Consider the following 26,856-nt stretch of genomic DNA (forward strand, 5'->3'; position numbering starts at 1 on the left):
CCATTCAGCTGTTAGCACAACACTGGTGTGACCCAGTCTGCATTTCCTGGTTCAGTTATACAACAGTTGCTGGCAGAGTAGATGTATCTTCACTTGACTAGCATATTAGTTTCCTAGGACTGCTATAACAAATGACTACAACCTGAGTGGCTTAAAATGACAGAAACTGATTTTTTCAGAGATGTTTTTGGAGACCAGAAGTCTGAGATGAAGGTATCGACAGGGCCATGCTCTCTGAAGCTTGTAGGGGTGAATCCTTGCCTCTTCCAGCTTCTGGTAGCTGTGAAGCTTGACTCATGGTTGCATCACACCAGTTCAGACCCCGTCTTCATATGGTCTTCTTGTGTCTCTGTCTTCTGGCTCTTACAAGGACACTTGTCATTGGACTCAGGGCCTACCTGGACAATCCAGAGTACTCTCACCTCAAGGTCTTTGATTTACATCTATGAAGACAATTTTTCCAAATGAATTTATTCACAAGTCCCAAGCAGATGTATCTTCTGGGGGCAGGGAGGCTACCATTCAACTCACTACAACTAAGAAATACCAGAGGTTTTCAAATGGGTGTGGCTGGCTGGATATTTCCCTTCTAGGCAACTGTCGCCCCTTGCTGAGCAAGGGACAGACCAACTCCCTCTGGAGAAAGGCTGGTGTTTAGGCATGGCCCATCCTCCCCATCTCATGTTATAAATCTGACCCCCGTTAGATGTCACTCTGCTGCCATCCTGGCTTCTCCCCTGTGCTTGGGGCTTGGGGATGTCCCAGTGGCGAGCAGTCTGGGAATGTGTCCTAGTTTTTTCACTGCCACATGATCTTGGGCAAGCCATGTCTCCTCATTCAGACTCAGTTTCTCCTCATCCACAAAGTGAGGCTTATTCCCCCCAATCCAAGGATCAGAGGTGTCAGAGAAGCCCTGCATAGGAAGCCCCACGTCTGCTGTTAGGGGGTAGAATTCTGGCCCTTTGGTTTGTGGAAAGGTTGTTGATGGCCTCCAGCTCTCATTCTGGACCTTGAGGTACAGGGTCCCAGCCTACCCTCTCTTCACCCTCCAACAGAAACGGAGCCAAGCCCAGAATACTTCACTTGCTCCTTTTTATTTGGCGCTGCATCCAGGATAGGGGCAGTGAGGCCTGAAGCAAGGACTTCTCCAGCCTCACATCCCCCATGCCCCCTAGCTCCTGGTATGCATTGATAAAGGGCAGGGGTCCTGGAAGGCTCAGTGTCTTCATGAGGCATGCCTCAACCTTGGGTTTGTCATAGAGTCTGGCCTTGAACTTGCCTTTGGCCTTGATCTTCCTGTGGGTATTAGGAAGAGTTCCAACTTCGAAGGGTAGAGGCCACAAGGCACTTTCAGGATGGGGACCACGAAGGTGCTGGGGAATAACAGCCTTGGTGTGGGAGGGGGGAGGGGGGAGATATGATCAGGAAATCTGTTCAGGAAGGGGGTTCTGAGGGAAAAAACCCTTCCCATGGGGCTCCAGCCAGCCCAGGACCTGCCCTGACCTGTGCCCTCCAACCCTGACCCCAGAGCCCAGGATCAGGCACTGCCCACCAGGGTGCAAGTTACAGCTCAAGGCCCACCTTTCTTGGTTTCAGGACGCTGGATGCCAACTTGAGCTCAGGGTTAGATGGGAAGGAAATCAAAACCTTGGCAGTAGGGAGAGTCATCAAGGCCTTGCCTGTGGTCGACAGGGCCTTAGAGCCCACCAGCTTGCTGTGCTGCAGTCTGAGGACCCCCCCCTGGGATCGGAGCACATGGGGAGAAGGCAGCCGGGCCTTGGTGTGGAGACTGGGGACGTGGGGAGGGGCTGTGGGAGCAAGAGGGGCCATGAGGGCCCAGGTCCAGCCAAGGCTGACCAGCTGCCCGTCAAGGTGTGTGTGGAGAGGGTGGGCAGGAGGGGGAGAGGAGGGCTGGGCTGTGAGATGGCAGATGGAGCCCTCCCGGTTCCTCCTCCAGAGGCCGTGGGAAGAACACAGGATTTGGAGTCCAACAGACCTGGGTCTGCATCCCCGCTCTGCCCCTTCTGGGATGTGCAACCTCGGGCAACTTCCTTAAACTTCCTGATGCCTCGGCTGGAAAACGGGGATGATAGCACCTACCTTGCTAGGTTGTGAGGACTAAGGGAGCTGGTTAGGTAGTGGCACAGTGCAAACTGTTAAATGCTATACAAATATTTAGCTCCTTTCCCCCAGAGGCACTTGCATGGAGGCAAAGACAGAATTACTGCAGCAGGAAAGGCTTGGGCTCTGGAGAGAGGGACCTGGAACTGAGTGCTGGCATCTGAAGTAAATCCAACTGCCTTGCAGGGTAGCTACTTTGGAGGGAACAATACTCATATGGTCACACATTTTTAAAAAACGCTTTGTAAGTGGCAGCTTTTACTTGCTACTAGTCTCTTTCTGGTGGAGCCCTAGTTGGGGGGCAAGTCTAGGTGATTAGGAGGGGCTCTGGAGAGCAGGAAGAAATTGCCTTGGGCCCCTGGGGTGTTTGGGGGGAACGGTCTTACTCAGGGTCTGGGGGTTCTTCAGACTCAGTGGCAATCTGTTCAAGGGGTGGGGCTGCCTGTCCCCACTAGCAAAGGTCATAGTGAAAATGCAGCCCATCCTGGTGCTGGGGGGTTCCCACTTCCGGAGACTGGGGTGGACCAGGGCTGTGGCACTTTTTGCCTTGCCTTTCTTCCCCTTTCCGGGGGTCGAGGTGGTAGCAGTGAAGTCTGGCTTCTCAGTGTGCTCCAGGCTCCTAGGCCCAGCAACTTTTCTAGTAGCTGACCTGTGGGTAAAGGGCCTCGAGTCCTTCCCTTCCCCAGAGCCTCGTTGGGTCAGCAGGTGAGGGAGTGCTGGGTGGACCCCCATCCGCTGGTGACACATTGCCAGGGGCTTCTTGATGGTGGAGCCCTCTACTAGGAGCCGGATACCCACATATTGGGGTACCTCCACGGCAGGCTGTGGGAAAGAAGAGATGAGGCCTGTTCAGACAGTGATGCTGGCTGGAATCCTAGGTCCAGAAGGAATCAGGGCAGAGATGGATGAAATTAATTCCTGGGGAGGCCCACCTCTGTCCTCTAAGGAGTCTGGTTCTGGGGGCCTGAATCAGTACCTAGAAAATCACAGAGCCCCTGGGACTAGTAACTCTGTGAAGTCAGGCTATCTTAGCCATGCTACTGCCAGCATCCCCTAACCCTCTACCCTCCTAAGCTCTCCAAGCCCTTGCTGGAATGTGTATGGCTCTGCTCCACAAGCCACTGCTGATGGACAGCTTCCTGAGTTAAGCCAGATTCTGTACAAACAGAATTTGAGTTATGTCACCCAGACAGATAAGAGGCTTGGAGCCTGTCTGGAGCCCTTCATGAACTCATTATGGAGAAGTAGAAGCTAAGAGTCTTAATGAAGACATTCTACTGAGAGAATGAGGTAGCAAATTTGTAGGAGGAGGCAGAGAAAAAGATCCAAGAGAGGAACAATTTTCAGTTCCTACTAATCCAGCTGTACATCTTGTAGCTGGGCTTCAGGAGAACCCCCTGTGTCTTGCTAACGACCCCCTTTCAGCCTTGAGCTAGCTGGAGGTATTTTCTGTATCAACAAAGGATCCTAATTAGAATCTATGTAAACATCAGAGTCACCTGGAGCTTGTTGAAAATACAAATGTCAGGGCACCTGGGTGCTTAGTCCTTTAAGTGTCTGCCTTTGACTCAGGTCATGATCCCAAGGACCTGGGATAGAATCCCATATCCAGCTCCCTGCTCAGCAGGGAGTCTGCTTCTCCCTTTGCCCTCCCCCCCCCCCCCCCCCCCCCCCGCTCATGATCTCTCTCTCTCACTCTTTCTCTCAAATAAATAAATAAAATCTTAAAAAACAAAACAAAACACCACTAAAGCAAAACAAAACAAAACCAAATATTAGAGCTCCCACAAAGCCCAGTTGGTAAGAGGCAAGAATCAAAACTGAGTATCAAAACAAGTAGATGAAAAGGATGGCAGGAAAATGTGTCATGTGCACACAGCCCAGGTATCACTTTACAAAGTTAAGTGATCACTGCAAAGGGGAGGATACAACTTACAATAGAGAGGTCTCATAGCCACCACCTTAACCCCATGGCCAGACTTAGCATCACTAATCAGGAGACACTCCAACAGTGTGTGCCTTGTGATCCCTTATGAGGTACTCAGCATTACCTCTCAGGTATTCTTGCCAAAAATGTTTAGCCTGAACCTCATCAAGCTGTTTGGCCTAACTTCTAGTTTACAGGACACTGAGATAACAGAAGAACAAGCTAAACAGCACCACAAAGAAATAATCAGATAAATCCCAAATGTGGGACAGTTCTACAAAACAATCAGCCTGGTCCCTTTCAAAAGATCCAAACAAACTATAGGGGAAGAAAACAGTGCTGCTGCTCTACATTAAAAGAGGTTAAAGAGGGACACCTGGATGGTTCAGCAGTTAAGCTCTGCCTTTGGCTCAGGGTGTGATCCTGGAGTTCAGGGATGGAGTTCCACATCAGGCTTCCTGGGGGGCGCCTGCTTCTCCCTCTCCCTTTGCCTATGTCTCTGTCTCTCATGAATAAATAAATAAAATCTTTAAAAATAAATAAATAAAAGAGGTTAAAGAGCACCAAAGGAATACAAACCTGTAGTAAATGTAACCAAGGAAGTAAAAGATCTGTATGTTGAAAACATACTGATGAAAAAAATTGAAGACACAAATAAATGGAAAGGAATTTTGTACTCATGGACTGGAAGAATTAATATTATTAAAATGTCCACACTACCCAAAGCAGATTCAATGCAATCTCTCAAAATTCCAAAGCATTTTTCACAAAAATAATCCTAAAATTCATATGGAACCACCAAAGACCTTGCACAGTCCAATCTTTTTTTTGTTTGTTTTTAAGATTTTTATTTTTAAGTCATCTCTACATCTAACATGGGGCTTTAACTCATGGCCTCGAGATTAAGAATCACATAATCCACCGACTGAGCCAGCCAGGAACCCCCAAAACAATTCTGAGAAAGAACAACAAAGTGGAAGCATCACACTTACTGACTTCAAACTATATTACAAAGCTGTAGTAATCAAATAGTGTGGTACTGGCAATAAAAGCAGACACACACATCAACTGAACAAAATGGTGAATTCATTTATGACAAAGGAGGTGCAAGAATAGTCAATGGGGATAGGACAATCTCTCTTTAATAAATGATGCTGGGAAAACTAGAAACCACGTGCAAAAGAATGAACCCAGACCACTATCTCATAACACATACAAAAACTAACTCAAAATGGATTACAGTGAATTTAAGACCTGAAACCATAAAACTCTTAGAAGAAAACATAGGCAGTGCTAAGTTCCTTGACACCAGTTTTAGCAATGATTTTTTTGGATTTATACCAAAAGCAAAGGCAACAAAAGTAAAAATAAACACATGGGACTACATCTAACTAAAAAGCTTCTACACAGCAATAGAAATCATCCACAAAGTGAAAGGCAACCTGCCAAATGGGAGAAAATATTTGCAAACCATATATCTGATAAGGGACTAACATCTAAAATATATAAAGAACTCCTACAACTTAATGGCAAAAACAAAAATAATCTGATTTAAATATGGGCAGAGGATCTGAATAGACATTTTTCCAAAGATGACACACAGATGGCCAATGGGCACATGAAAAGGTGCTCAACATCATCAATCATGGGGGAAATCCAAGTCAAAACCATAATGGGATATTACCTCATACATGTTAGAATAGCTATTATCAAAAAGATAAGAATCAACAAGTGTTGGTAAGGATGTGGAGAAAAGGGAACCCTTGTGAGCTATTAGTGGGAATATAAATTGGTACAGCCACTGTGTAAAGTAGTATGGAGGGTTTTCAAAAAATTAAAGACAGAAGCACCAGCAATTCCACTTCTGGGTATTTATCCAAAGGAAAAAAAATTACTACCTTAAAAAAATATCAGCACCCCCATGTTCATGGCAGCATTATTTACAATAACCAAACCATGGAAGCAACATAAGCATCTATCAATGGGTAAGTGAATAAAGAAAATGTGACTGTCGGTCTAGCTAGCGATCATGGGATATTATTTGGCCATAAAAAAGAAGTAAATCAGGCAGCCCGGGTGGCTCAGCAGTTTAGCGCTGGCTTCAGCCCAGGGCGTGATCCTGGAGACCCAGGATCGAGTCCCATAGCTCTCTGCATGGAGCTTCTCCCTCTGCCTCTTTCTATGTCTTTCATGAATAAATAAATAAAATCCTAAAAAAAAAAAAAAGTAAATCTTGCCATTTTAACAAAATGGATGGGCTTTGAGGACATTATGCTAAGTGAAGTAAGTCAGAGAGAAAGACAAATATGATGTAAATTATATGTGGAATCTAAAACAAAAACCCTGAACTCATAGATGGAGAACAGATTAGTAGTTACCAGAAGCAGTGGGCAAAATGGATGAAGGGGGTCAAAAGGTACAAACATCCAGTTATAAAATAAGTAAATCATGGGGTTGCCTGGTTGGCTCAGTTGGTTAAGCGGCCGACTCTTGATTTTGGTTTAGGTCATGATCTCAGGGTGGTGAGATTGAGCCCCACATCAGGGGCAGAATCTGCTTAAGATTCTCTCTCTCCCTCTGCCCCTCCTCACCCTGCTCTCTGTCTTTCTTTCTCTTTAAAAAAAAAAAAAAGTAAATCATGGATGTAATGTATAGCATGATGACTATCATCTGCGTGTTGCATATTTGAAAGCTGCTAAGAGAGTAGATCTTTTTTAAGTTTTCATCAGAAGAAAATAAAATTATAACTGTGTGGTTATGGATGTTAATTAAACTTATTGTGGTGATCACCATACAACATATACAAATACTGGATTGTTATGTTGTATACTTTAAGTGAATATAACACTGCATGCCAATTATCTCAGTAAGAAAAAACTTTAGCGAGATCTAAGTCCTTTAAAGCAGCTACATCTTTTAAGCATCCCAAGGCATACCAATAGGTCTTATATTTAAATCTTAAGAGAGAGTTATAGGGACACCTGGGTGGCTCAGCAGTTGAGCATCTGCCTTCAGCTCAGGGTGTGATCCTGGAGATCCGGGATCGAGTCCCACATCAGGCTCCCTGCATGGAGCCTCCTTCTCCCTCTGCCTGTGTCTCTGCCTCTCTCTGTCTCTCATGAATAAATAAATAAAATCTTTAAAAAAAACTGAACTGTTAAAGAGAAGGTTATAGGCACTCTCTGTTAGCAGTAGGGTTTCTATAATTGTGAGGGCTGTGGTCCGACAGCAGCCTCACAGGGAGAAGAGTTATCTCTAAGATTTGTGGATATGGCTTTTGTGTAATAGAACAGATTATGAATTGATACACAAGAAACCCACAATATTTTTTAAAATATCCACTTGGACTGAAAAGGACAGATACAATATGAAATAAATGAGGCTTCTGTACCCCCAAACTTCTATGAGCAGGTAACAGACTAAGAACTATGGAGGATGTTCATGGGAAAGGAAGGATGATTCAGGACTGAAGTGAGATCCCAATGGATGGAAGCAAGAGCCATGAAGAACAGGAAGTAACAATGGATCCTAATAGCAAAACTGGAAATATGCACCAAGCTAGATTCCTGCATAGGAAGCAATACTTTAGAGATACTTTAGAGAGTATTTCTAAAAGAAAAAAAGACAAAGTAGGACAAAATAACCAATGCCAAGTGTGAATCTTGATTACATGTTAGTTTAAAAAACAAAAACAGGAATGCCTGGGTGGCTCTGTCCATTGAGCATCTGACTCTTGATTTGGGCTTGGGTTGTGGTCTTGGGGTCATGGGAGCCAGCTCCTCATCAGGCTCTGCACTTGGTGCAGATTCCACTTGAGAATCTCTCTCTCCCCCTCTGCCCTTCCCCTGCTCATAGGTGCATATGCACACTCTTTAATAGTAAAATATATTTTAAAATAATAATTAAAATTAAATATATTTTAAAATAATTAAATATATTTTAAATATTTTAAAATAATAATAATTAATTGTGTTATTAGTGTTACAATTAATTTTTAAAAATTCCAGTGTAGTTAACATACAGTGTTCTATCAGTTTCAAGTATATATATATAAGGATATAGTGATTCAACACTTTCATACATCACCCTGTGCTCACCACAAGTGCCCTCCTTAATCCCCATCACCTATTTCACCCATCCCCCCACTCACCACCCCTCTAGTGACCATCAGTTTGTTCTCTATTTAAGACTCTAGTTTTGGGTTTGTCTTTTTTTTTTCCCCCTTTGTTGGTTTTGCTTCTTAAATTCCACATATGAGGGATCCCTGGGTGGCACAGCGGTTTGGCGCCTGCCTTTGGCCCAGGGCGCGATCCTGGAGACCCGGTGCATGGAGCCTGCTTCTCCCTCTGCCTGTGTCTCTGACTCTCTCTCTGTGTGTGACTATCATAAATAAATAAAAAAATTTAAAAAAAAATTCCACATATGAGTGAAATCATAGAGTATTTGTTTTTCTCTGACAGGCTTCCTTCGCTTAGCATTATACCCTCTAAGTCCATCCATGTTGTTGCAAATGGCAAGATTTCATTCTTATGGCTGACTAATATTCCACTGTATATACCACCTTTTCTTTATCCACCCCCATCTATCAATGGACACTTAGGCTACTTCCATCATTTGGTCATTGTAAATAATGCTGCAATAAACATAGGGTGCATATAGCCCTTCAGATTAGTGTTTTTGTATTCTTTGGGTAAATACCCAGGAGTGCAATTATTGGATCGTAGGGATGATCCACACATATTAACTCATTTTCATCCTCACAAACACTATGATAAAGATGGTAATGGCATCTCAATTTTACAGACAAGGAAATAGAGGCTCAAGGTTAGAAGGGGCTGTACAGAGTCACTGTGGCAGGACCAGAACCTGACCCAGTTCTATCTGACAGCATGGCCCTGGGCTTCACCATAGGGATGCCTGGAAGAGGGGACAGACACCCTGGGGTCTTGCCTGGGTGGAGCGACCTCACCTGTTTGTAGATGAGTTCGAAGGCTCCCGTGTCACAGTTGCGGTCTAGCCGCCGGTCGATGACCACACGCAGGGTGTCGGCTTGCACGCCTGCACAGAGCCGGGCAGTGACAGCAGTGGAGGGGGCCATGGTGGGGCTGGCATTGATCTCAATCAGCCAGGGCTGGAAGTCCTCACCAAACACAAAGTCAGCACCGTAGAGCTCAAAGCTGGCCTTCCGACACTGCACAGTGTCCTGGGAGGTCTGCAGGGCATGGATCACGGCAGCCTTCATGCCGGGTACGATGACAGTGGACCAGGCATCCGGGGCCCCCATCTCCTGCAGGTGCGCCTGGAACTTCTGGCTCGACCACATGTTATCTGAGGGCAGCAGTGGGTGCCGGTGGCATGAATTCTCCAAGTGCTTCTGAATGGAGTTGTTGCACAGGTGTACTGAGCTGGGGCAGAGAGCAGACAGCTGGGGTCTGGCTCCCTGTGCCTCTCCCGGCGCAACATGGGGAGGGCAGGCAAACCTGGGAGGAGGCCCTGGGCCACTCTGGACCATTCACCTGGAGATGGGGCTCTTCTGGGAAGGACGGGAAGGACAAAGGCCTGGAGCCTGCTACATTCTCCTAGGGCCAGAACCAGTCTTATCCCTCTGAGGGCACTGCCTACGGGGCCACAGTATTACGTGCTTTAATGTGAGCCCTCCCAGTGCTAACTGGGTTAAGAAGGTGGGTAGGAGAATGGGCCCTGTAATTAACAAGACTGCTAACAACAGAAACAGAAACAAAAACAAAAACAAGACTGCTCAGGTCCTACCTTCACCACCGACTAGTTGAGAGATCTTTTCACCCAAGTGCTCCTTCACGTCTGTAAAATGGGGGCAGTGATAAGACCCACTTCCCGGGTTTTCATGAATAACTGAGACAATATGCATGAAGTGCTTAGTACCTGTCACATAAGAGGCCTTCAGTAATGGACAGCTAGGAGTTTCGTAATACTGCCTCCATTGTTCAGATGTGAAAAATGAAGCTTAAATAGGTTTCACATGACCAAAGTCACACAGCTCAGCAGCTGCTGAGATGGAATTTGAACCCAGGACTCAACAAGGCTTTTCTCTCGACCCCCCCAAGTTAATATCGCAACCTGCCTCTCTCCACTCACATTTTTCCTGAACCTCCTGACCCTGTTCTACTTTTTTTAAAACAGGTATCACTTATCAACCTATTGGATAATTTTACTTATTACATTCATTGTTTATCTAGGAGCATTAGCATAAGAATAAGATACTTAACACCAGTCATTATAAGAAAGATAAAATTAAAATAAGATAACTATTTTCTATTTAGAATGGCAAATAATCAACATTGTTGGGTAGGACAGACACATTTCATTACACGGCCAGCTTACGTATGGGAATGTGACCTCTTGAGAAGCAGGCTCTTAGTTTGGTCACTGCTGTATCCCAAGTGCTTAGAACACCCTTGGTAGGTCATCTGTTGGGTGGATGGAGGACCTGCCTGCCTGCAGAGTTTGTGTTGGAGCCCAGCGTGGCACAGGGGAACCACTTGTTCACTGTCAGCTCCCCAGCTAGATGGGGTGCTCAGAGGAGGTAAGGGGTGAGGCTCACTTGTCAAGGTTCTTCAGGGAGAAGGGTTGTGTGGAGAAGCGGATGTAGCTGTCACGGTAGAACCACACGGTAAGCGGGTTCCAGTCAGTCACCAGGAACCACTGTCTCAGGTCAAATTTGGTGCCAAAGATAAGCAGAGGCCGCTCAATATACTTCTGTACCACCCACTTGCCGTCTTTCATCACCATGGGGTTGCCATCTACTAGCTTTAGCATCTCCTCCAGGTGGTCCATACACATGATGCCTAAGGGGGAAACAGGGTGGTCAGGGATCAGGTCAGGCTTGCACTAGGAGAAGGGCTACGGGACCACAGATAGCTAGCTGAAGCCCTCATTCCCGCAGAACTGATAGAGAAAGCTGCTTCCCTCAGAACCCTGTTCCCTTTGGGAAAGCTGAGAATCTGCTGAAGATCAATTTTTTTTTAATTAACCACTTCTGTTTGATTGAAAAAGAATATATGCACAGATAAAAACTCAATCCATATTGGGCTTTTTAAAAAACCATGTGCATATACGACTTTGAGTAGTATTTTCCCAATAATTAATGAAACATAAAACAATAGAAACAAAAAGCAAGCAGTACAAAAGGGTATATAATAAAAAATACTTCTTTCCCAGAGGCAGGTAACTGCTGCTTCCAGGTCCAACAGGTATCCTTCCAGGTTCTGGGAGAATCTACAAGTCCGTAGATGTATAGGATTCTAAACATCTAAACATGTTAAAGATTTAGAATAGTTCTTGGCCAATGTGAGCATTCAGTAAACGTTAATTCCTATCATTATTATTAGTTACCTGTAGAATAAATTTCTACCTGTAGATCTGCTGCCTCCACAGATATATTCACTTTTTCATTTTGTATTACCCAAGATGTTCTACCAACCTGCACTCCGGGCAAGTGTATGATACTATGTATCTGCCCACATCCTACCCAATACTACTGATTATTTTGGCCATTTTTCTGGGTAGAAAATAATTATTTTAATTTTATCTCTTTAATAACAAGTGATATTACGTATCTTATAAAGCATTATTTTAATGCTGATAATCATCAGAGTCTTGTTGCAAACATACATATTCACAAATCCATCTCATTCCTTCATTGTTTGGCCCCCAAAGCAGCCTGATCACCTGCTAATGGCACAGAATAACCTGTGCCTGGTTCCCAAGCCATATCCTTTCTCAAATGGCCAGAATGATCACCAAGAATCCCAAGAACATGATGCCTTGCATAACAAAAATTAAGGCTGTTATGTCCTTTGACCCAAATATTTCATTTTTAGAAGTTTTATACTAAGGAAATAAATGGAAAGGCCACAAAAGTATCTGCACAAGATGTCTATTATAGTGTTGCTTGTAACAGCAATCAATCAATAGGAAAAAAACTGGCAGCCATCTAAATATCCGTCAGAAATGAATTAGGTAAACCCATGACAGTACATCTAAACAAGAGTGGAATATGGGATGCTTGGGTGGCTCAGCAGTTGAGCGTCTGCCTTCAGTTCAGAGTGTGATCCCGGGGTCCCAGGAGTCCTGCATCGGGTTCCCATAGGGAGCCTGCTTCTCCCTCTGCCTAGGTCTTTGCCTCTCTCTCTCTGTGTGTCTCTCATGAATAAATAAATAAAAAAGAGTGGAATATGCAGCTGTGAAGCAAAATGAGATAAGATAGTACATGCTGTACTTTTATGTAATATACCAAACTAGGCACCACTAATCTATAATACTGTAAATCGGAATAGTGGTTACCAACCATTTCAGGGACATAGAGAATGCAAGGGGCCTGGGAGGGTCCCTCTAGGTTGCACGTAATATTTTATTTCATGATCTGGGTACTATTTTCACAAGTGTGTTCACTTTCTGACAATTTGTTGAGTTGTATACTCACATCATGTATATACCCTTTTAAATGGAGCACCACATGCATATTTCAATTAAACTTCCCTAAAAACTGGAAATAAAATGTTGAAATTTGGTACAAGGTACACAGGAATTCACTGTTATTCTCCAGGGATCCCCACACTACCTCATTTAATCCTCACCTCAGGGACGCCTGGGTGGCTCAGAGGTTGAGTGCCTGCCTTCAGCCCAGGGTATATGATCCTGGGGTCCCAGGATCGAGTCCCACATCAGGCTCTCTGCATGGAGCCTGCTTCTCCCTCTGCCTGTGTCTCTGCGTCTCTCTCTCTCTCTCTCTCTTATGAATGAATAAAGAAAATCTTTAAAAAATAATAATCCTCACCTCATAGGAGGTTATCATCCCTCACAGGTGAGGGAACTGAGGTTCTGACAGGTGATGTGGCTGGTTCACAATTACACACAGCATGTTAGCAGCAAAGCTGGGATTCAAACTCAAGCAGTTTGGCTCCCACACAGCCTGCTCTATTAACTTCCCTGGCCTCCAGTTGGGAGAGGTGCTAGAGCAGGAAGCAGGGGTGGACTCCCACCTCGTCCTCGGGACTTGGCTCCCGGCTTCACGATCCAGATGTTGCGATCTCCTTCCATGTCCATCTGGGGCACTACAGCCCGCAGCTGCTCCAGGATGTCCTCACAGCGCTGGACCTGAGTGTCGAGGTGCCTGAGTTCCGCCCCCTCACTGTGGGAAGATGATGGGACTTGGGCAGGGCTGGGCCTGGGGGCAGCCTAGTGGACAAGGCATGAGGAGACACAACCCCCTGGCCATGGTCCAACCAACCTAGGTCATACCCTTCCCCAAGAGACCCAGAGAGGCCTCCTCCAAGCCTCTACCACCCAAATTCTAACCGGCCCAGGGCACTGTCCGAGGATGCTGGAGTAGGAGAGCAGGGGAAAATTCTACATTTTACACCCCCTCCCACTCAAACACTCCACCTCCCGCCACCTCCCTTCTATTACAATAAAACTGCCTTTGGCAGAACTGAATCACACCAGCATCTGACAACAAGGCACCACTATGTGCTAGGCACAGTGCCAGGGGCTTCACATATATTATCACCAATCCTTTCTATGGCCCTGCCTAGGGGGTATTGCTGGTCCCACCTGGGAGAAGTGTCAGCTGAAGCTGGGAGGGTTTAAAGACTTGCCCAAGGCCACACACTGGGTTCAGTGGCTGAGCCAGGATGCAAATTCTGTCCTGCCTGATCCCTCCGCCACCTACAGGTGCTTTTAGGGGTTCATTCCCCTCCAAACCTGGACCTACAACTGGTTGATAGGTGGCTCCCATTCTGGTCTAATTCTTTCCAAGTCCATCTGTATCATACAGCCCCTTGTCTTGTCTCTCTTCCCATCACTTACCACCTTACACCTACGCTCATTTGATTCTTGTCTGTCTCCCATCACTGGAGTCTAAACTCCTTAAGAACAAGAGCATTGTTTATAGTCTCCCCTCCCCCAGCAGTGTACTTAGCACTTTTAGGTGCTCCTGCCAAAGGCTGCTGACTGGATGAATGGCTGCCTGCCTTAGCACTGGGCTGTACAGGTAAGGGTTCATGGACAGAGAGGGACTCTGTTCCCTACTAGACACAAACGTCCTCAACTAAACCAAGTTACATAATACCCTAAGATGGCAGCCTCATCCACACTCTCCCATTCTTCTCCCTCTGACTGAATAGGAAGGAAGCTTCCACAAGCTGCTAATCCCCCTTTACATTTTAGCCTTATAAATATCTCTAGCCACAAAGGACTTAGAGATCTTTTAATAAGGAGGCAGCAGCACCCAGTGGGGCAGCACCAGGAGCAGAGATAGCAGGCAGATGGAGGGGGCTTGGCCACGCCTCTCAGGTCTATTCCCACCTAAGCCCAGACCCTTCTATTTCCGGAGGCTTTGCTCTCAACTTTTCTGTGGGCTATTCTCAACTATTCTGTGTATTTGGCTCAGGAAAGTACCATAAAAGGGTGGCAGGGGCATGCATGTGCAATCTGAAAAAGTACATTAGATATATCATTATGATTTTTGTATTTAACAAAAAGAAAAAAGCAAACAGTGTTCTTGCAGGTAGTCAATCGTGATAAAAGCGCAGCTGGTAAGTCATGGATTTGTTCCAAATAATTGAAAACACAGCAGTAAATATTGAATGAATTAAAGAAAGCTAATTATGACTTCTGTGAATGAACCACTTAACACTATTTGTTATATGATGTAGTTTTATTTTATTTATTTATTTTTAGATTTTATTCATTTATTTGACAGAAAGAGAGAGGGAGCACGCACATGCACACCTGCACACAAGCAGGGGGAGTGGCAGAGGAAGAAGCAGGTTCCCTGCTGAGCAGGGAACCTGATGTGGGGCTTGATCCCAAGATCCTGGGATCATGACCTAAGCCAAAGGTAGACGCTTAACAAACTGAGCCACCCAGGTGCCATGATGCAATTTAAAATATGTATATTTTTGACAAATGTTTCCAAGGCAAAAAAAGAAATTTTGTAAGCTAAGCTCCATGTCTAACATGGGGCTTGAACTCCCAACCCCAAGACCAAGAGTCACATGCTCTACTGACTGATGCCAGCCAGGCATCCTTATATGATATAATATTTTATGTAATCCTGACTTTTGAGAAGTACCTGTGGCTCTCTAGAACTTGGCCCACATCCAGAAATACAAAGTACTCATATTCTTTACACCTAATGCTCTAACTCAATCTTGATAATTCTTGGTTTAAGAAGGGTAGCCTTTTCTGGTTATTTTTTTGGTGGCGGTTAAGGGGAAAGCATAGGCCATCTAGTTTTTAATTTCTAACATCTAAAAAAGATACAAATGAATTCTTTATCAATGATGCAGGTTTGCTTAGTGTGTCATTTGCTCAAAGTTCAGTTAGTAGCTCTTTCGTCTGCCCTTCCAAATCATTCAGTCTGCCCATTCCTTTCTATTGATACCACTCTGGCTGAGGCCCTTTAGTACTCCCACCTGGCTTGCTGTGAGCCTTCCTACTTGAGCTATGTGCCCCTTGAGGGCAGGGGCTACACTTCATTTCTGGAGTCTGGCACAATGCTGGGCACACAGGAAGTGCTCAACAAATGCTGGGTGTTCTCCTGTCTTCAGGGCTCTTCTCCCTCTCTCCTGCACACCTCTGCTGAATCAAATTCCGGTCTCAACTCAACTCCCTTCCTCTAATCAAGAACTGTCTCCCAAAGTGTGCTCTGAAAATACCACCCCCCAGGAAGCCTGGGGTGGGGGTAGGGAGCCGGGGGCATGTAAGTATAGGATATACTGCACACTGCATCTCTCTTGGAGGGCACCAACACCCACAGGTTCTGAAAAGTCCTGCATCAAGGAAATCTGAATTAAAGAACTTTGTTTAACCCAATGTTTTTCAGATCAACCACAAAAGCCTTTCTTTCATAAAATTGATTTCTGTCCTGCAGAACTAAGCATCCTATGTAACACACTTTGGGAACACTGGTCTCTAGGATAAAACCTAAACAACTCAATAGATCTCATTTTGTAAGTGAATAGTATGAGTCCATGCTGAGCACATGACACAAATTATCCTGTCTAATCCTACCTTTGAGGCAGACATTATTTTAAAATCTATTTTGCAGGTGGGGACACCTGGGTGGCTCAGTTGGTTAAGTGTCTTCCTTCAGCTCAGGTCATGATCTCAGGGTCCTGGGATCGAACCTCATGTCAGGCTCTCTGCTTAGCAGGGGGCTTGCTTCTCCGTCTCCCTCTGCCTCCTCTACCCTACCCTGGTCACGCCCTATCTCTTTCTGTTTCTCTCTCAAATAAAATATTTTTTTAAAAAACCTATTTTTCACATGAAAAGTAAAGCTCAGAGAGATAGTGATGCTGGCAAAGCCAAAAAGCTTGGAAGCTGCAAAGTCAGGACTATTGGACAGTGCAAGCCATGATCTCAGTCATTATGCTATGCCAAGATTCAGGAAGAATGGTTTGGGGAGCGCCGAGTGGCTCAGTTGGTTAAGCGTCTGCCTTTAGTTTAGGTTATGATCCCAGGATCAAGCCCCACATCAGGCTTCTTGCTTAGTGGTGAGCCTCCTTCTCCCTCTCCCTGCTGCTCCTGCTTGTGTTCTCTGTCAAATAAATAAATAAAATCCAAAAAAAAAAAAAGGAATGGTTTGGAACCTATTGTGCAGGCAGTGGACATCCCTGAGGGTTCTTGAGCAGGAACAGCAGGACAAACCAAAGGGGGAGGCCTAGAGAGGAAAGGGGGTGCTATGAAGAGAGGGTCTATCCCTGAGCGTCAGCTCAGCACACAGAAGTCCCCTGAAAGCAAGGGGAGCACCCCCGCCACCCAATCCCACTCCACAGCCCTGGTGGCAGAGGTACTCACTGGATCACCTGGTAGTAGCGCTGAAGAAAGAGGGACCAGCCCTCAGGGCTGAGGCACAGTGGCGCCCCCAGGTCCTTGTCGATGTCCACGTGAGCCAGGCTGCTAAGGTGCTCCTCACAGGCGCACAGAGCTTCATCCACAAACTCTGGCGACACCGTCACTGGCTTCTTCTCCTGTTTCCTGGGCTGCTTGTCTCCTACAGACAGGAAGAAGCCTGTCGCTAACCACACACAAGGCGTGTAACATGACACATACCATAGCCCCCACTGCTCCAAGGCCTGTCAATTACGCGAGGTCTTACCTTGACTACACCTGAAGCTTAGCACAGGTGTTCCCTACTATATCCCCTACTGTCCTGGGACCCATCTACTTACCTGAGGGTTTGTTCTAAATTCTCCTGTGACCTTAGTACTCATCCTTGGCCTCCACTGTCCCAGGACCTGTCATACACTTGAGGTACCACCCTAAACACCCCAATGCTACTCTGTACCTGTAGCCCCAGCACACACCTGCAGCCTCTCTGTTCCTGGGACCTCTGACACACCTGAGGCCCTTGTGTCCCTGATCATGGCACACTGTTGCACCTGACACACCCAGGAGACAGCAATGGAGAGGTCTCTCTCTCTCTCTCTGGAAGAGGCAAGAATTCTCCTCCATCCAGCAGAGCTGCCCCTTACTTCCCTGAATCCATGGCTGATGGGCCTTTTGGTTATGGGATGGGCACTTTGAGGTAAGAACTAAGTTCAGAGACAGAAAGGGCAAGCAATGGGTTGGGCCAACATGCAGTAGAGGATTCTCTGTGTCCCCCATTCACACAGGACAAGGGATCCTCAGACCACGTGAAACTACATGGTTCCCTGCTTCTTCCTCATCAGAGACCTGAGCTCTCCACAGGCAAGGATGGACCATGTCTTCTTAGTTTGTCCTCTCTAGAGCACTCAGTCACATACCAGGCCTGTGGAGGGCTGAATGATGTCGTGGACTAATTAACAAATGGATCAGAAGGCAGGTGGGTGGGACAAAGGATAGATCAGTCGGTGGACTGGAGGATACAGAGGTGGTGGACAGGAAAACAGAAAAGCAGGGAGAGAGATGGGTAGATGGGTTTGTAGGAGGGTAGACAGGAAGGTGGAGGAATAGACAGATGGATAAGGAGTGTGGAGATGAGAGAAGGTAGGTGAATAATCAAAAGTGGGGGGGATAGGTGGGGTGATGGGTGAAATGTATGAATGAATGTATGGGCAGGTGAATGAGTTCAGTGGGTAGGGGTGGGTGAGTAGGAAGGTGGACGGATGAGTGGATGGATGGATGGACGAGTGGGTGGGTAGATGTATGGATAGGTGGGTGGGAAAGGGTGGTGGAGGGGGCAGATGGAGGTGGCTAATATATAGATGTATAACTGCACAGACGGATGAGTAAGAGGATAAATATAACAGGTGGGGAGTGCAGGTAACCATGGTATTTACCTGGGACCTCTTCCTCTTCTGACTGGATGGAGTATGACTTCCATTCGGACTTTACCACCAGCTTGAGAACGCTGCGGGCAGCTGTCAGCCAGAAGTCCTCTGCTCCCAGGGCAGGGGATACTCTGCTCAGCCCCTAGGCTTGAGGCCTGTTCTGGTTCCGGAACCCGATCATAACCTGCCCCACTTTGGATCCAGAACCTAACTACCTTCTGACTCTACACTCTGGAGTTAGAACCTGGCTCCTGTTCAGCTGTAGAACTGGGCCTAGAATCTGACATGGCTCATATTCTGCCTTTGGAATCTTGCCTAAATCTGTTGTCTCATTTTCCCCTTCTGTTCCTGATCCACTTTTGATACTTACTCTAGCCTGAGAACCGGACCTGAGCACAAAACCTATGTCAGGTTTGTAGATGAATTTAAACCTAACAGCTAATCTGAACACAAATTCTGACCTAAATTTAGACAATGTTCTGAAGTTGGAAACTATTTTGCCTAAGCCCAAAGTCTAGAGACTTTTCTAGGTTTGCAACCCAATCTAGGCAGTGGATTCTGACACAGGCCTGGGACATCCTGTGGACTCCAAACTCAACCCACTGACTAACTTTTACAACCTGGTTTAGAATATAATCTAAGTGGGACGCCTGGGTGGCTCAGCGGTTGAGTGTCTGCCTTCGGCTCAGGTTGTGATCACAGGGTCCTAAGATCAAGTCCCACATCAGGTTCCAGTCCCGCATGGGGGTCCCTGCATGGAGCCTGCTTCTCCCTCTGCCTATGTCTTTGCCTCTCTGTGTCTCTCATGAATAAATAAATAAAATCATTAAAAAAAAAAAAAAGAATGTAATCTAAGCTATCTAAACTCTTTTGGAGGTCTGAGTTGACCTAAGCCAGACAGTTCATTAAGGGAGGCATATTAGGGGAAACAAGGATATGGGATGAAGGAAATCTCCTGGGGTGGATGAGGGCGTAAGGAGAGGCCCTTTGCTCTCGTTTAATATGAACCAGGGTTTTAGCCATCATGCTTCAGCCTGGGAGTCCAGGCATGGGCCTGGCATCTCCTTACCTATGAAGGCCTTTTTGTCATCCTCAGCCCCCAGACGGTAGCAGCGTGGAAAGAAGGAGTCAGCATCAGCCTCATCAAACCATGGCAAATTCCGGAGATTGAGACATAGACCCACCTATGGAGTTAGTTGCTGAGGAGGCACAGTGGGACTTGCACCTCCGAGGGACTCCCGACATTCGGCACACACCCAGACGGCTCAGGGAAACCCAGCTTGAGTGTTCTCAGATCCTCTGCTGCACTTGATACCTAGGCCTGACTAACTCATATCCATCTCCATGTGTATGCCCATGCAGTTTGCTCTGTCAAGAATGCCCACATCCCTCCTATCCACCCTTTCCATTCTTAAAGACCTGCCTCCTCTAAAAAGCCTTCCTAGCCCACACCAATAAATAATAGCATGTTCCAATAATAAAGCCCTTCATTCTTGCCACACCCTACAAGATAGGTCCTACTGGTGTTCTCACTTAAAGACAAGGAGGGACGCCTGGGTGGCTCAATGGTTGAGCGTCTGCCTTTGGCTCAGGGCGTGATCCCAGGCTTCCAGGATAGAGCCTTGCATCGGGCTCCCTGCCCAGGCTTCCAGGATAGAGCCTTGCATCGGGCTCCCTGCAGGGAGCCCGCTTCTCACTCTGCCTATGTCTCTGTATCTCTCATGAATAAATAAATAAAATCATTAAAAAAAAAAGACAAGGAAACTGAGGCTCAGAGAGGTGGAGTCATTTGTTAATAAACCCAGGTGAGACAGAATGGCTCTGTCAGCCAGATACCCCTTGCTTAACTGGTAAGGGCTTTCTTGTTTATGGCCATTGGATTTGGTGTTTTTCTGGCTCTAGATCCTCTCTGGACCCTGGAGTCCATTTTAGTTATTAAGTCTACAGGTGCCAGACTTGCTGCAGGGGTTGGATTTCAACCCAGGCCTGCCTGACTCCATATCCCACTGAATTAGATACCTCTCCACTTCCTGAGAACTCTCTCTCCCTGACGAGGTAAGCAGGGAGCGGAACTGCTGGCTCAAAAGCTAGTGGGTTAGAGGCTGCCATGCCCACTCCCCTGGGGAACCAACCTTTGTAGTAAAGGAGCCAGCCCGGGCATAGTGGTTTATCATTTGATCCTTGGAGAGAAAGCGACAATCCAACACATCCCGCCGAGTGGTCCAGATGAAATAGGGGATCTCATTCCGAACCATGCGGGACTGGGGAGAGCAGAGGAGACAGGGGAGGCTGGCATGGGCAGCACAAGGCCTGAGGAACCTTCTCCCTAGCCTGCTGAGCAGGGGGGGTTAATAGAAGGAGAAGATGCTTCCAAGATGGCCTCCAGGCCACACCCTATCGTTGTGTATGCTAAGGAAAGACATCTCTTCCTCCAGGGCACACACTTGTGAGCAGAGAACAGGCTAGCTTGTAGAACTCCTCTGGCCAGGTGCCCCTATGCAGTGACTAAGCACACTGAATGCTATATCTTTGTTTTGGCCTGTGGCTATCAGTGACTTACTCAGTGACAGGATGGTGAGCATGTGACAAAGTCCTAAGAGAGGGCTCTAACTCCTCCATCCTTCCCACAGTTGGGACGTAGAGTTACTAATAGGCAAAGACCTATTCTAAGTGCTTTCTTTCATTCTTTCTTTTTTTTTAAGTGCTTTTCATATCGGTTCATTTAATCCTCACCACAACTCTATGAAATAGGTGCTTACTCTTATTCCCCCTTTCACAGATGAGGGAACTGAGGCACGGGGAGGGCAAGTGTGATTTGTCCAAGAGCTCACACAGTTGAGCCATATGAAATTGCCAGCGTTCAACCTTTCCTGACAAACAGATATGGCAATTTGCTACAGTTCAGCTTCGTAAGTGGTGGTGCCAAGATTCAAAGCCAAGTGTCCTCACTTCAACACAGAGGTGTCCTCACCCCCACAACATTGTAGCAGCCTCTTTCAGAGCTTTTTAAGCCCTTCCTTCTAGCCTTCACTTGCCAAAGGCAAAGGAAAGATGTGGAATATGAGGTTTTTATTTAGAAGGGGGAATTACCAGGTGTGGAGGTTATGCTGGCTTCTGGTATAACCTAGCAGGGTTCTGATCCCAGGCCAGCCTTGTCTGAGCCCACTGTGTCCCTCACCACTCTGCTCACCCATCCAGGCTTTAGAGAAGCAATCAGTTTTTACTACAGATGGGGAAACTGAGGCCTACAGAAGGAAAGGAGTTCTCTGAGGTCACCCAGCTGGATTTTAGTGCTCTTCCTCTCAGCCCCTCCCTGCCAGCCCCCGGGACCCTCACCATCAGAGCATGTGTCCCATCCAGGTCATCAAATTCCAGTAAATCATCAAAGTCAAACAGCTGCGGTAGCTGAAATGCCTCGTCCTCATCTTCGTCCTCTGTGGATGTAGAGCCCGGACTCAGTGAGGCCCTTGTCCCAGCCCCACAGACCCATACCAAAGTCTCAACTCTGGGACAGCAGGAACCAAAGGAAAGGGCTTCAGGAGGGGGAGCCTGTGGAAAGGGAGGGAGCTCTTACCATCTTCTGTAGTGTCACTATCACCCATTACTGAGCTATCCAGATCCTTCTGGGGTGGTGGCAGGGTGGTGCCCGAGTGATGGACCATCTTCTTCTCCACCCAGCCTCTCCGGCGCAAGAGGCACCGTATCACTGGGTAGCGACCTTGGATCATAAAGATCTTCTTCTGCTGTAAGGTGAGAGAGGGATATCTGGTCAGTAAGTATCAGCCCAGTGCCAGACATACAGGATACAGCAGGGAACCAGACAGTTCTGGGTTCTGCCTTCAGGAAATTTTTATGTTCCAGTAGGGAAAACAGATCATAAACAAGTAGAGAAGAAAATATGTATAGTGATAATTATAATACTCATAGCTAACAATTATTGAGTACCTACTATGTGCTGCTTAGTGTGTATATACTAACAGTAATATGTATTTTTTAAAATTTTTATTTATTTATTTTAGAGACAGAGACAGAGAGAACATGAGGGAGAAGGAGAGAATCTCAGGCAGACTCTGCGCTGAGTGTGAAGCCCGATGCAGGGCTCAATCTCACAACCCCTGAGATCACAACCCAGGCTGAAACCAAGAGTTGGACACTTAACCTACTGTGCCACCCAGACACCCCAATAATATTTTTAATAAATGCTTTTATCTCCATGTAACTTGTTATAAAACAGAGGCATGGAGAGGTTGAATAGTTTGGCCACACAGTGATTAAGTGAAAGAGCACAGATTTAAATCCAGGCTGGTGGGGTTCCCAAAACTGGATACCTAATGGGGACTCAAAGAGACTAAAAATACATATGTGGGGAGGGGAAGAAGGACCCATGGGACCCAAAGGATCCATGTCCATGAGTGGACAGAGTTGGGCAAATGGCAGTTCAGGCAGAGGGAGAAGCATGTGCAAAGGTCTTGAGGATGGACAGAGGTCAGAAGAAAGTGGAAGGAAGCCAGGGACAGTAGGGTATGAAAACTGAGGGGAGAGCTCCTGAGGAAGCAGGTAGTGGTTAGATTGTGGAAGGCCCTACAGGCCTTGAACAGATTTGGATTTTATATTAGGAGTAGCATGAAGCAATAAGGGCAAAGTGAGGGCATGATATGACCGGAGGCTTTATATGTTGGGCTTGCTGCATACAGAGAACGGATGAAGGAGCTGGGAAGGGAAACAGGGAGACCAGTTAGAAGGCTGTTGTAAAAATAAAATAAATAAAATAATAAAATAATAAAATTGAAGGCTGTTGTGATTTATGCAGGAGAAAAATCACAATAACTAGAATGAGAGTGAAAATGTATAGAATGTGACAGACTGGAGACTTGGTTTGGATATAGAGTTGACTGCTTTTGCTGATGGGATTAGATGTGTAGTAGATGAAAAGGATGTCTGGTTGACTCAGTACAATATGTGACTCTTGATCTTAGGATTGTGAGTCAATTAAAAAAAGAGCTTAATTTAAAAAAAATTGTGATTGTGTAGATGTGTGGGTGAACGAGCAGAAAGCTCATATTTCTGTCTTGAGCAATTGGTTGATGAGGAAGACAGGAGATTAGGAAGGATGACAGGTTTGGTCAGGAAAATGAGTATGGTGTGGGGCATGAGGACGAAATGCTTTTAAGTTCTCTAGGTGGAGATGTCAAGTAGGGGGCTGGATTTAAGGTGTGTGGAGTCGGAGGAGAGGCTAGGCTTGGAAAGGGCGTGTAAAGGGCACAGCACCTTTACTGGACTCACAGCCAAGTGTGGGGAGGGATCCCAGGAACCAAGAAAACCCCAAGGAGCTTTCAAAGGCAACTTTGTAAAGCAGCAGCCAGGGAGGGAGAAAGGAAAACTAGGGGTGTGCAGACAGCCAAGGGGGCAGGGTATGTGGGGCACCAGTACAGAACGACAGGAGTTTCCAGACCAAGATTAGGACAAAAAAAGGGTCTGCTGGATTTGGCTCCTTGGAGGTCACCAATGACCTTGACTGGAATGGTTCCTGATGGGAGAGGGTAAAGGCTAGGAACCAGTGATAAGAGCTAAAGGGGTGAATCCCAGGTAAAGAAGTTACACGATTCCGCCAAGAAGGGGTACTGAAAAATTGCTAATATTTTAAAATAGGTGTGGGATCGAGTTTTTTCGTTTTGTTCCTTTTTAAATGATATAAGAAAACAATTGAGAGAAGCAAGCTAAGCCACTCTCCGGGCCCTTTCTGGACACCCCCGAGCCCCCTCCGACCTTGACAGCTCTCTCCACGTGGATCCTGGCGTTTCTGAGCCGGCCCATGTGGTGAGACGGCTTGGAGAATCCTCGCCACAGGACAAGGGAACCTGCAGAAAGACGCGGAGCAGGGATGGGGCAGGCTGGGGGTTCAGCCTAGCGGCCCTCCCGGCCTCCGACGCCCACGCCCCTTTCTCCACCCTTCATCCGGATGCCCGCACCCAGCACTTCTCCCGACCCCTCGTCCCCTCCACCCCAAGTCTCCTAGTCCCTGCAGCACCTCCGGCCAGGAAGGGCGGGCCGCCACGGGCCTCACCGTCCTGCAGCCGAGCATCAGCCGGGGCCGGGGTGCGCGGGGAGCCGAAGGGGCGGGGATCCGCGGCGCTCGGGGCGTGGGCGCCGCGGGCGGGCGGCCCGAAGGCGTGGCGTAGGCGGCGCGCAGGGGCGGGGCTGCCGCTCCGGCGTGGGCCGCTCGGGCGAGCGCGGGCGGGGTGGGCGGAGGCGGGCCCGGGCGGTGGCTGCGTCTCGGGAGGCCGGAACTCCGAGGGGCACGGCCAGGGCCACGGGGCGGGGGAACTGGTGCGGCCGCCCTCTCGGCAGTACCAGGCGGCGGAGCCCCGGGGCGCGACCCCCAGATCCCCCGCGCTCAGGAGCAGCGCCGCGCCGGGGCCCTGCATGCGCCCCTCCCGCGCGCGCCCTCCCGGCGCGAGAGCCCGCAGCCCCTCTGCGCGCCGCCCCCCGTCGGGAGGGCCCTGCTTCGGCCTTCGCGGGGCCCTCCGCTCGTTCTGACGCCCCGCCCCCTGTTTGCTGTCGCCCTGGATACCATTCCCCTGGCACAATCCGGTCTCCTGTAGTGGGTTCGGGCACTCCCTCCTGCGGGCTGAAATTCGGACGGCTGAGCGGGGTGGGGGTGGGGGTACCGAAGGTGGAAGCGCAGAACAGTGCGCTGCCAGTTAATTTCAGGGTCATGGTTCCTGTGCCTTGAGTCATTCCATAGGATTTATGGAGAACAACCGTGCTAGGCAGTGGGCTAGGTGCTGGAGACTGGAAGAACAAGCTAGAGATGATCCCTGACCTCCTGGAGTTTACAGCCCAGGGGAGGGGAAACAAAAAAAGCAACAAAGGAATAGACCAGCTGTGGGTGGGCAGCTCGGGTGGCTCGGCGGTTTAGCGCCGCCTTCGGCCCAGGGCCTGACCCTGGGTTCCGGGGATAGAGTCCCATGTCGGGTTCCCTGCGTGGAGCCTGCTTCTCCCTCTGCCTGTGTCTCTGCCTCTCTCTGTGTGTCTCATGAATGAATGAATAAATATCTTAAAAAAAAAAATGAACAGCTGTAGGTATGGTAAGGGCAATGAGCAAGCAGCAAACTGACACCAGGAAGGGGACGTACTTTTCCTTGTGTACTTTACAAGTATGTCCCCTCTGAAGAGGTGACATTTAAGGTGAAGCCTACGCAAACGTCAAGAGTTGGCTAAGGAAGAGGGTAGGAGTAGCATTCCAGGGAAAGTCTCAGCAACAGCCCTGAGAAGGGTGAGAACCTTTCCCTGGGAACTAAAAAGCAGCCAGTGTGGCTGGAGCCTAGTGAGGCTGACCAGATCTGCAGGGCGTGGCGGATGGACTCAGGGTAAGGTCCCTGGGGATTGATCTGAAAACCAGGGCAGTATATAGGAAAAACAATGAGAAAGTAGAGTGCAGCACAATCCCCGCCCTCAATAGCTTGTAAATAGAAAAGGAGAGTATCATTTGAGTCAACTGCAGAAAAAAATACAATAGAGCAGTCAGGCACAGCCCTCAAGATTGTAGATTGTAAGGAACCATTTTGGAGGTAGTGAGCCTCCAAAGTTATAGGTGACATAAAAGAGGCTCCAAGACGTTAATTCGCCTAAAATCACAGTAGAGCCAGCACTGGAACTCTGATCTCACCGCCAAATCCCACTCTTCAACATAAACATTACTTAACATAAGTACGTTATCACTCAGATGAATTACTTATTAGTCATAGAAATACCAAAGGAGCAATTTATGGTGCAAATTCCAGCAGTGCTCATTCAAACAGAGTGAAGTAAGACCAGGTAAGAGTACTCTGGTCTAAGAACCCAGCTTCATTAGTTACCAGACAGATGTGCCTATACAATGAAGGTAGGTACTCAACGTCACTATCCAGCTAATTTCAACCTGAGATCACTCCCCCGCCCCCCTTGATTGGAGACGGAGCTTCCCAAAACGCATGTCCCTGGAAGAGGGCAGGCTAAATGGCAACCATCCAGTCTGTTCTCTCTCATCAGTCTGCAAATCTAGTTTTAGGGGCTCTGGGTCCTGGGAGACGGATCTCTGACAAACAGGCTGGCTCACCTAGGCAATGCCGTCCTGTGAGGGTTGAGCGAGTGGCTGCCATACTCTTTTTTGAACACTTGGTGAAGGAACACCCAGCTTCACCGGGAGCACCTTTAACATCACTGCAAAAGCTAGGACATAGTCATGTGCCCCATAGGGCACCCCTATTTCTGTAAGGCAGGAGGGGGAGGTCACAGAGGTAATGTCATAAAGGGAATGATAGCTGTCCAAGTTGCCCCCACCTCCCAACCCCTCCTCTTTAACATTACCTTTTCCACCTCAAGAGACTTCTTTGGTGATCTGAAGAACCTTTTGAAGAATCAGCTCAAAGGCAAACCCTTCTGAAACTTTCCCTGACATCCATTCCATAAATACACCCTCCACAGACCAAAACAGATTGTGTGAATATGAAAGACTTCAATGCACCTATT

At 47.4% G+C, this 26,856-nt stretch overlaps 1 protein-coding gene across 13 annotated transcripts; it reads right to left on the bottom strand.

Annotated features, from left to right (window-relative positions):
- Positions 1 to 1,075: 1,075 nt before the first annotated feature.
- TTLL3 (tubulin tyrosine ligase like 3) lies at positions 1,076 to 26,593 on the bottom strand. 13 transcript variants are annotated; one of them, XR_013357445.1, is made up of 15 exons: positions 24,374 to 24,517; positions 24,112 to 24,203; positions 21,920 to 22,088; positions 21,682 to 21,779; positions 20,478 to 20,606; positions 19,415 to 19,529; positions 18,355 to 18,453; positions 16,889 to 17,084; positions 13,069 to 13,217; positions 10,629 to 10,872; positions 9,018 to 9,453; positions 2,673 to 2,943; positions 1,997 to 2,073; positions 1,582 to 1,808; positions 1,237 to 1,373 (listed from the first exon to the last, which is right to left on the bottom strand). XR_013357445.1 is itself a non-coding variant. In XM_077857905.1 (14 exons), exons 1-14 carry the CDS (start codon positions 26,484 to 26,486, stop codon positions 1,080 to 1,082), a joined length of 2,574 nt encoding a protein of 857 aa, XP_077714031.1. In that variant the 5' UTR covers positions 26,487 to 26,593; the 3' UTR covers positions 1,076 to 1,079. The 13 variants fall into 13 exon arrangements, 11 of the variants coding, with proteins under 11 accessions (XP_077714031.1, XP_077714030.1, XP_077714024.1 ...); XR_013357444.1 differs by having other exon boundaries at positions 1,250 to 1,388; XM_077857905.1 differs by lacking the exons at positions 1,997 to 2,073; positions 24,374 to 24,517 and adding an exon at positions 26,444 to 26,593 and having other exon boundaries at positions 1,076 to 1,388; positions 21,920 to 22,085.
- Between the last annotated feature and the right edge of the window lie 263 nt (positions 26,594 to 26,856).

The sequence above is a fragment of the Canis aureus genome, chromosome 19 (genome assembly GCF_053574225.1).
Source record: "Canis aureus isolate CA01 chromosome 19, VMU_Caureus_v.1.0, whole genome shotgun sequence".
NCBI lineage: Eukaryota > Metazoa > Chordata > Mammalia > Carnivora > Canidae > Canis > Canis aureus.